This window comes from Nicotiana tabacum, chromosome 20, assembly GCF_000715075.1.
Source record: "Nicotiana tabacum cultivar K326 chromosome 20, ASM71507v2, whole genome shotgun sequence".
NCBI lineage: Eukaryota > Viridiplantae > Streptophyta > Magnoliopsida > Solanales > Solanaceae > Nicotiana > Nicotiana tabacum.
The window spans coordinates 131,868,229-131,878,763 of record NC_134099.1 but is presented as its reverse complement, the minus strand read 5'-3'; the positions used below and the strand labels follow the sequence as shown (position 1 = coordinate 131,878,763).

Here is a 10,535-nt window from a genome sequence, read left to right as displayed (position 1 = left end):
GAATGTTCTTCACCGCGGTCGCACACCATTTTGTGTGGTCCGCACAACACCTACCGCGGCCGTACTTCTTTTTGTGCGGTCCGCACAGCACATACCGCGGCCGCACTCCTTTTTGTGCGGACTGCGCGGGTGAGTTCCGAGGCCTGCAACCCTTCTGGACCTGCTACAGCTATGATTTTCAGCCTAAAACATCTCGGAACCTACCCGAAACTCCCGGAACTTCAAACCAATTGTACCAACACATCCCATGACATCGTTCAAACTTGTTCAAAACTTCGGAACGCTCACAACAGTATCAATCACCAATTTAACATAGGATTCAAGCCTAAGAACTCCAAGAACTCTTAAATTATACTTTCGATCGAAAAGTCTATCAAATCTCGTCTGAATGACCTAAAATTTTGCGCACACATCCCAAATGACAAAACGAAGCTACTGTCACTCTCGGAATTCCATTCCGACCCCTATATCAAAATCTCGCCTATCAACCGGAACCGCCAAAATATCAACTTCGCCAATTTAAGCCTAAATCTTCTCTACAACTCCAAAACCCATTCTGATCGCGCTCCTAAGTCACAAATCACCTCCCGAAGCTAACCGAACCATCGGAACTCACTTCTGAGTTTTCTAACATATAAGTCAACATCCGGTTGACTTTTCCAACTTAAGCCTTCTTAAAAGAGACTAAGTGTTTCATTTCTTACCAAATCCTCTCCGAACTCGATCTAATCAACCCGATCACATAAAACACGGATAACAAAGCGTAAAGAAGCTAAAATAGGGGAAAACGGAGCAGTAACTAATAAGACGACTGGCCGGGTCGTCACAGAAAGATATTGCAACAATTGTAGTATTTTATTTTAAATAATATGAGTGTACAATCTCTATGATTCCTCTGATTCTACTTTTCTAATATAAATTTAAGGGCATGTGAGCTTGATTTTGATTTGAATTTGATTTATCCGTCGCGGACACTTTGATTGTTGCCATGAATTGTATCATGAACAAGTAGCCTTGATCCTGAACGCCTTGTATTTAATTTGACTTAGTTCTTGATCTTGAATACTTTAATTGTTCTTCGTTCTTGAGCTTAAACTTGAACTTGATTATTTGAAGCTTGAAACTTGTAGAGAAATTTACGGTGTTTGATCCACGAGCTCTCTCTTGCTTATTGTTATAACTTCTGGTCTCTTTTCTGAGTTATGAAGACCCATATTTATAGTTGTGGAAGGGAGGAGTTATGATAAGAACAAACTCTTTCTGACCAATCAAATTAAAGTGTGACATGGCCGCATTTGATTGGCTAGAACATGTTACTTGCACACGTGGCACAATTTCATTGGCTTTTAATGTGACTTGGCATGCTTTGTCATTTTGATACGTGGCACGATCCTATTGGCTCTTCCGCTTAACTTGACGTGCCACGTCATTTGACACGTGGAACCAAGCTAGGCCTCTAGGAAGATGACATCTTGGGCTTAATAAAGTGGGCTCATCACTTTAGCCCAATTAAATGGGCTAGCCCAATCAATTAAGAATCATTTATTTAAGGGATTTTTCCATTCATATACACTATTTGAAACTTTATTACCCTTAATGTCCATGTTTAGTTAATTACCCCGCATAAATAAGTTTTGTTTACAAAATATATACAATCCACCTTAAATACTTATAAACATAATTGTTTTGTGACAATGTAGGAAGCAACAACAGAGGGACAAGAAGCCCATGTTGTTACAGATTATGTTCTTAAGGTAACAAAAGTTATGTCCAATAACTTCTTTAAATTTTCGACAATGAAAAAGTAGAAGAAATTTGATAACAAAGTGATTTGTGTATTCCATCTGCAACAGAGGGACAAGAAGCCTATGATGTTACAGAAAGTTTTTGGGTTTGAAACATATGGAATTGAAATGGCCATTTTTATAAAAGCTGGTTTTCTATAAACATTGAGCTTGCAGAGAACGTTTCCTTTGACATTTTTTATTTTGTTTGGTTGTTGGATACTAATTTGTTTCCTCAAATGCAATTTAATATGCAACCAAAAAGTCAATGCAATAGTTTTCTACCTCAAATGTTAGTATATTTACGAAATGGACTTACTACTTTACAACTTGGATAAAAAATTCCATATGATCTGTGATTTATATATATAGCGGTAGTGATAATGTCGCGTATGATTGCAAAAACGTTGAATTTCTGCTGTTTGATAGGTCGAACTGTAATGATACCCTCTCATCTACCCCCATTGCAAGTTTTTCCTAGCGAAAAAACAACATTTCCGAGTTCTTTTGTTTAACATTGCAGTCTCCACCCGTAACATATCCAAAAAAAAAAGTTAGTCGCTCATAAGATTTCCGCTATAAGATTTCCGCTACAACAGGTAGATGTATATATTGTTTAGTGCAAATAAGTAATTAAGAAATTGATATTATTGACGAAGAAAACCATTGTTCTTCTCCATTCTTTTTTTATCTTAAAAGGCTCTCAATCCATTAATTAATCATATAAACTAAAAATATATTTTATACAACTAATTATATAATATGCAACTTATTTATAACTTATCAACAACTTTCGTACATACTAAAAATAAAAATCATACAACTAAATATACAATATACACTTATTTACAACTTATCTACAACTTTCATACATTACTTCTACACAGTTAAATACAACTACAATATCATACAACTAAAATATAAATTTTCTACAATTTTACTATAATTTTTCTACAATTTTACTACAACTTTCCTACAATTTCGTAAGTATAATGTATGTCATGTCTTCTTCTTCTTCTTCTTCTTCTTCTTCTTCTTCTTCTTCTTCTTCTTCTTCTTCTTCTTCTTCTTCTTCTTCTTCGAGTTTCAATCTGAAATTCAGCCAAAATCAAGTCTAATATTCACCAAAACAACCTCAAAATTGATATATAAACTCCAAACTATATTTTTAGTTGTTTGCAACAACACCCAATCCAAACAAATAATGGTTTTTGAAAATTCAAATTCAAAGCTTCAAAGCTTATTAATGGTTGTCAATGGTGGAATTGCTGCTCTTTTTCCTTTACTTTACATTACTGGAATTAGGGATTGAGAGATAGATACTTGGGATTTGTACGGTATGTAAAAATCTCTTTATTTAATCCATATATATTGGACCTATATAATTAATTCATTTATATATTAGCCCATAATGTTTATTTGAACCAATATATCTTGAATTTAAAATATAGTTCAAATTATTTAATGGATTTAATTTAAGTAAAATTTATATGCCTACAGTTACAGTTTATGAGCAGAGAAATAAATTTTTTTGAAAATTTTGAAAAAGTGACTTTAAAAAATTCATTTTCAAATCTTTTTTAAAAACTTGCAATATTTCATGGACAAATACAGCTTGGAAAGAAAAATATCGAAAAAAAGAAGAATTTTTTTTATGAACAAACGGGTCCAAGTCACTCCTAAGTAAAAATCAGTGACCGATAGATACTAAAAATTCCTATTAATAAGTAGGGCTTTGATAGGAAGATGTAATAGAGTAACTATTCGATTGTCATTTGGTACATTAAAATATGAAATTTATTTTTAAAAGAACTTTAAAACTCTAGTGGGCGCAATCTTATAAGCAAGCATCTTCCTGCGAATTTTTATAGTTTTTCTTTTCAATTATAAATATTAGGATGTCTTCGGTAAAGCTTGTTGCCGTGAGGACAATTGTTGATGTTATTATTCGAAATTTTAAAACAAGTGATCGTAAATACTTTTCTTGTCTTAAAATGGTTATATTCTAGTTCTTGGGGTATCATATCAAGTGATCCAGACTGCAATTTTGAAGGCACTCCTTTGTCGTTTTGATATGACAAAATCTCAGTATTTTATGTGATATTTCGAATATTAATTAATTGATATTCGATTTATCCTGAGTGCTGATTAATTTGAACACTTGGGTTGCAAAAAGAGACAAGAAATTGAGTGTGTTAACTATTTCAAAACAATCATTTAATTTGATTTGTTTCTTTCTTTGACTGCGGACTAAAATCAATTACATTCAATATTTGAAATTTAAAAAAAAAACATTGAGAAACGACATTGAAAAACTGATCTACATTATTCACTAGCGGATCAACAATTTAAAAGACATTTTTATGAGAATGTGGGTAATAAAAAAATAACTAAAATGACATTAATTAGTATAATTTTATTGGTATGATGGTCATAAAAAAATTTCAATGGAATGAAGGAGCTCTCCGGAAATTTTCTACGGATTTTTCAGCTACATTTGGTGTAAGACTGAGCTTCTGAGTTTCGGATTATTTTACTCATCAGTGAATATCATCGATAGTTTCTTGACAACTTTATCCGCCGAAACGTTATTGCAGTTTTCCAGTAAAAAATATTCTGAATAAAAATTTATTTAGATTTCCGATGGCATGTTTGTGGAACACTTCGTCGGAAATACCGTTTTCTGAGTCTATTTTGTTATTTGTGACGATTGCTCGATGGAAAGCCTGTGTATAAAGACTATCATACTCCCTCCGTTTCAATTTAAATGATACACAAAATTTAAGGGGAAAAAAAACTTTTGAAACATATGATCCTAAAAGCTTAAAAGGTAAAAGCTTTGTCGGGTATACATTTGTACGGCTATAAAAGCTTCTCATTAGGGTAAAGTTAGTAAAATAAAAAATTTAAAGTTAAATTGTTTCCATATATAGAAATATGTGATTCTTTTTGGAACGAACTAATAAAGAAAGTATGCCATCTAAACATAAACGACGCAGTAACTCATACTATTAACTAGAGAAGGAGCCTGACACCATTGGTATCTGGCAGCCTTTTGAACTCGCTCGAAAGTGACAGCAACTAAAGCCATGGACAAATTACGGATCATCCTTGTGCAGGGCAACACCCTCTCATAATATGAATGTGAATTCTAAAATCTTATACTAAAACATGGCCAAAGTACAGAGGGCCGCCACTCATTATCATTTTATTGTCTCGACCAAACTCAGGGTTCAGGCAACTTACATTTATTGCAGCACATTAGAATAGGGAAAAAATGCTTAAAGCTTAATGCTAGAATATTAAGTATCGCTTAAGGGAGTCTGCCGCTATGCCCCAGTGAATGTAGGACCATAAAAACTAAGCAGTATGTCTTTTACGGAAAAGAAATGGTACACAAGCAAAAACCTTGATGATAATTTATCAGTCGATATCCAGTTTCAGGATCCTGAGACAAGCGTGATAATTACAGACGCTTACAATCCATCAGGCAATAACCTGACCAAATAGACACTTGCGAATCTGCAAGATTTAGGAGACAAGTTAAGCAAAGAGAAGATTCTTGGAAACCATGGAAGCAATGATAAAATCTGCAACATTGATGGAAGAAGCAGCACTTATCTGATGGACACAACAAAAGGATAGAGCTTTAAGTAACCTTTCCCCACCTAGCCAAAGCGGGGAAGTAACAGCAGAAAGTTCGCTCTTGCTCTCCCCCACCCTTGTTACAAGGACTAATCACTCGACTCATCTTACTGGTGAGTGGTATGTCCTGTCATTTAGTCATTTCCTTTTATTACCCACCCTCACTTTCATCTACCACTAAACTCATCTTTATGTATGATTGCTACTTATGAATTTTATTAATCCATTGGGGTATGAAAACTGAAGTTTCAAGAGCCTAGTCTCGACAAAGACTAGTAAGCAACAGACAGTCAGACATGCCCACTACCCAAAATTCCTAAATGTATGTAACAAATACAATAGCAAAGGAGCTTATTGGAGATGCTTAAGCCACAAGGTTAGAAGTATAAAATGCCATTGAATTGGCATGCAAAAACTATTTTACGGAGATCAGCGTCATCAGCAACTACAAATGTAAACAATGACTATTCCAAAAACAGAAAAAAAGAACATGTAAGATGTTTTGTATAGGTAATGAACATGTAAGACGCTTGGTAACTCATCCACATGACATCTGAAAAATAACACGGGATGCATGACATTTGGAATAGACAGATATAACTCGGCAAATAGACCACAAATGTATAAACGCTGGTGGAAGGAATACTAGAAAAATTGGCAAGACAAGGACACAGAATTATGAGAAGTAGGAGATAAGGACAAGAGCAAGAACCTCGGGTAGTTTTTTACGGAACACAACTTCCAATCTGGCATCAAGTGTGTTCTCACACACAATTTTCCCATCTCGAGAAGCCAATACTACTCCTCCAGAGCTGTTGGGATAAAAAAAGATAAATTACTAAGAGGAGCTACTTAGCATTTCTGATAGATAATTGAAGCAACTTACCAAGAAGGACCATGTGCATTATGATGAGATGGGGCGGGTGGAAGGTGGATGTGGTCAACTATGATCTCAGGTGAGTGGACCATTGCCTTCTCTGCATACTCCTCCTTTGCAGCATCCAATACATCTTCTACCAGGTGTACATCATCTTTTCGACAACGCAGTAGGACAGAAGGCTCTTTAAGTCTGAGTAAACTCTGCAATCAAAGAGTAGCTCCCATCTTATTCCCAAAGAAAGAAGCAATATCAGTTCAAAAAGCCACCTAGTCCTATTGACAAGTCAAGCCACATTATGGTCATAGACAACACAAACTGCAAATAGCGTTTTTTTAATCATTGTATCTCCTTTTGGCGATAGCACAAGAAACTAGGAACTTGCAAAGGAAAAGAAGGATCACATTACAATGAACATTTTTTTGGATAGATATCACATTAATGAACATATGTGGCGAACTCGAGATTCTGTAAAGTAAAACTTTGGTTCTTGAAGGATCTAACTTGAAGAGAACAGAAATTCTTTGTAAGGCTAACCAAATGATTCCTTGGTATCCGAAACAGCAACCTTGCCTCCTGTAATCTTAGCAATTTAACCACTAGTGTGGACTAAATATGAGATTTATTTTCACAATCTATTTTATCAACATATTGTCATATACAAAATATATGATCGGAACTAAATAAGAATTCATAATATGGTATGCAACAGTGCAGATAATATGAATACATCAACATATCAACTGAAGATACTGATTATCATCTGATGAATAGCTTGTCTTTCATAAAATAAGCTGGCTAATTTTCTGAGTTTTGATAATTTGTTTCAGAAAATCTAGAAGCAAAGAACAAAATCTCATGGTAATGGTTATTACTCAAAAGTACCTGAACAATAAGATCATGAAGAAGCTTCTTATAGATATGATGGTTGTGGTGATGGCTAACATGTAAGAGCTCCTTTGCTGCTGCTTCCTTCATGGAGCTAACCAAGTCATCCTGAGCTTGGAGAACTTTGATCCGAGAGGCATTGAGTTGCATGGAATACTCACTGCAATAAATGCATAACAAAAGAAAGTAGAAGATTATGTTGGACAATAAAGTTGAAATTAGATAATTTATTAAAAAGAAAAAGTTCAATGTTCACCTTTTGGAGCCAAATCCAAACATCAATCAATGAAATTAAATCTCATTTAATCATGTGGCTTATTTGAAAAACAAAAACGAAAGGCCACAAACCCAGCACTATGTTTAAATAAGGTTTGCAATCACTTTTTCCACCATGAATTGCTGTTAAACAGAAAGGTTTTAATGATGAAAGTAGAAACAGAATCAGTGTAAAACATGGAAGCCTAAACATACAGTAAATACTAATTAGAAGTGTTGTAAACAATTCTTTATCTAATGGATACTCAATACTATGGACCACGGAGAATGTAAATCCATGATGATCCAGATTTAATTTTCAGCCTAAAAATGAAAGTTTCAAGTGCTAGTAAAGATCATATAATTACGAACGAATACAAACATTGGCATGCCAAATCAAGATGTATTTGTTATAAGTTAAAGACAACATCTTCTGGAAATCTTATATCAACCTCATTTTATTATCTTTGGGTCAGGGGTGGCCCTTCCATAAAGCAAGTAAAGCAATCGTTTTAGGCCCCAAATTTGTGGGGGGCCCATTTTTGTTACACCTAATAGACTATATATAAATTTTAAAAAGAGTTATGTAAAGTAAAAAAGTTTGATTTCTTTCTTTAACAAATATAGAGAACAAGGATTTGCAACTGCTATGATTACTACCAAGCAAATTGCACTTGAAATGAATAGCGAACCTGAATTTCGTAAGAAACGTTTGATATATAGGAAGTAACAATTTGATGTGAACGTTGATAATGAGTTCTCAAAATCTTTCGAAGAGTCCTTAGAGTTGATTACTTTTATACATAACAGACAAGGCTATTTTTTCACTTCAAAATAGATTTGAACAATTCGAAGCATTTGAAAATATTTTTGGTTTTCTATTTGGCAGTAAAAACTAAGATCATTAGATGTTGAAAATTTGAAAAAATATTGCCTTAATCTTGAATATTTCTTAAAGCATAATAATCAATTTGATATTGATGGTTTAGATTTTTTTTTTTTTGAATTAAAAGTATTAAGGAAAATAGTACAACTAGAAGATAACAGTTTAGTTGATACACTTAATCAAATAAAAAGATTTAATTTTTTTTCAAATGCCCAAATTGGTTATGGAATAATGTTCATAACTCATGTTACCATTGTTTCAGCGGAAAGAAGTTTTCAAAATTAAAATTGATATTATTTTACCTAAAAACAACAATGTCACAAGAAAGGTTAAATGGATTAGCTATATTGTCAATTGATAAATACTTATTAGGAGTTATTGATTATAAGAAAATTATTAATAACTTTGTATCTAAGAAAAGCTAAAAAAAATAGACTTCAAATAAATCATAAAAAAAAATTAAAAAATTAAGGCCCATCGTAAAGTTTAGTTTTAGGCCACAAAATTCGTCGGGCCGCCCCTCCATTGGGTAAGCAATATGGGGATCCCAAACACAATTATGTTATGTACACTGAGAGTATAAAGATTTCTTTGCAACTGCAAATGACTTTTAACTGTGGTAGTAGGTTAGTTACCAATTTTATCAGATTACCAGTTAATGCTTATGAAGAGATTTACCTTTCATTGCCCAAAAAATGACATGATTGTATTATACATTTTACAGCATGAGCGCACAGAATTTAAATTCATTAAAACAACTCAAACAACGATTGCTAATTCAAACAGAGTTTTGAACTTAACTCTTCCACAAAGAACAACATTTAGAAACAAATGCCTCGAAAAATCTCGAAATTAATCACAATCAAATTAAGAGAAAGTTAGAGAATCACATTTTCTTGCGGACGTCAACTTGTTTCTCCTTGCGTTCGAATTCTTGTCTGATCTTCTTCTTCTCCGCTTCCACTAGCTGCAACTTCTCAATGTTGAATTCCTAACAACAAAATCACAGCCAATGTACATTACATGAGATTAATTAAAGTCGATTTAATTCGAAATTAGAGCGTGATTTGCATAATTAAGAGGCTTACTTCTTCAGCGGAAACGGAAATCTCATTGGCTTTTTCCTCCGCTTCTTGGCGGATGAATCTGACCATCTGCTGGATCTGCTTGGATACATCTGTGTCGTTCATTTTCGGATCTGGATGAATCGAACGGTGAAATGAAGTGATTTGAGTGAATGGCTCTTTTTTGGGCTGTTTCTTTCTCAGAGAAGATATTGGAGCCTTCTAGTAGACCAAAAAAGACAGAAGCTGTAGATACATAATTGCATTTGTTGTCTTAATGCCACCCCTCTTCAGTTAGATCACTATCTTTCCCCTCGTATTTTGACAAAATTGCTATAGCAACCCCTGATGTTTATTTAACTTGCATTCAAGTATCATATTTTACTCGAGTACTATACAAAATATTTAATTTTTACTTTCCGTTATATTTTGGAGTCATTCTTACCTTTATTGCTAGCAAATTATATTATATTTACCCTTGATTTTAATAGAGCTTTCAATGTATAATGTGTAGATCTCACGTGTTAAAATATTTCGTGAAAAAAGTTCGAATTTACATAATTACTTTTGGCTAAGATGTAAAATTACCTTTTATTATACTTCAGGTTAGATCTCTATTAGGATCAATAAAAATATGAATCAATTTACTAACAATAAGGATATGAATGACCCAAAGTATTACTAACAACAAAACTAAAAAATATATTTACTAACATCAATTTTATGAATGACCCTAATGTATAAATGGGTGACAAAATTAAATGCTATTGTATAGTAGTAGATAGGTATTTTACCCTTTTGTCTTTCAAATTAAAACTACCTTTAAGTCCTCAAGTATGACAGAGTTAAACCTTCGAAGGGGAAGAGGAAACTCATGAAACTTTTCGAATTCATGCAACTATGACGTTATTTGTCTTATGAGGACTAGGAAATTGGAGATTCTTTGGATTAGGGGTGTCAATAGATATTCGAAAATGGACTAAACCGATCGAACCGTACCGTATCGAATCGATTTTTAGGTTTCTTTTTAAGAACCGTAGGTTTTTATATAAATCTATCACCGCACCGATAATTAGTGTAGGTTTTTTATTTTATAAAAATAAACCGAAAAAATACCGAACCGTACCGAATAAATT

At 33.4% G+C, this 10,535-nt stretch overlaps 1 protein-coding gene across 1 annotated transcript; it reads right to left on the bottom strand.

The window, feature by feature from the left end:
• Nucleotides 1–4,946: 4,946 nt before the first annotated feature.
• On the bottom strand, nucleotides 4,947–9,670 carry LOC107760017 (V-type proton ATPase subunit E). The gene is made up of 6 exons (XM_016578037.2): nucleotides 9,424–9,670; nucleotides 9,226–9,326; nucleotides 7,192–7,354; nucleotides 6,316–6,509; nucleotides 6,142–6,241; nucleotides 4,947–5,306 (listed from the first exon to the last, which is right to left on the bottom strand). The coding sequence occupies exons 1-6, from the start codon at nucleotides 9,523–9,525 to the stop codon at nucleotides 5,271–5,273; spliced, it is 696 nt and encodes a 231-aa protein (XP_016433523.1). The 5' UTR covers nucleotides 9,526–9,670; the 3' UTR covers nucleotides 4,947–5,270.
• Between the last annotated feature and the right edge of the window lie 865 nt (nucleotides 9,671–10,535).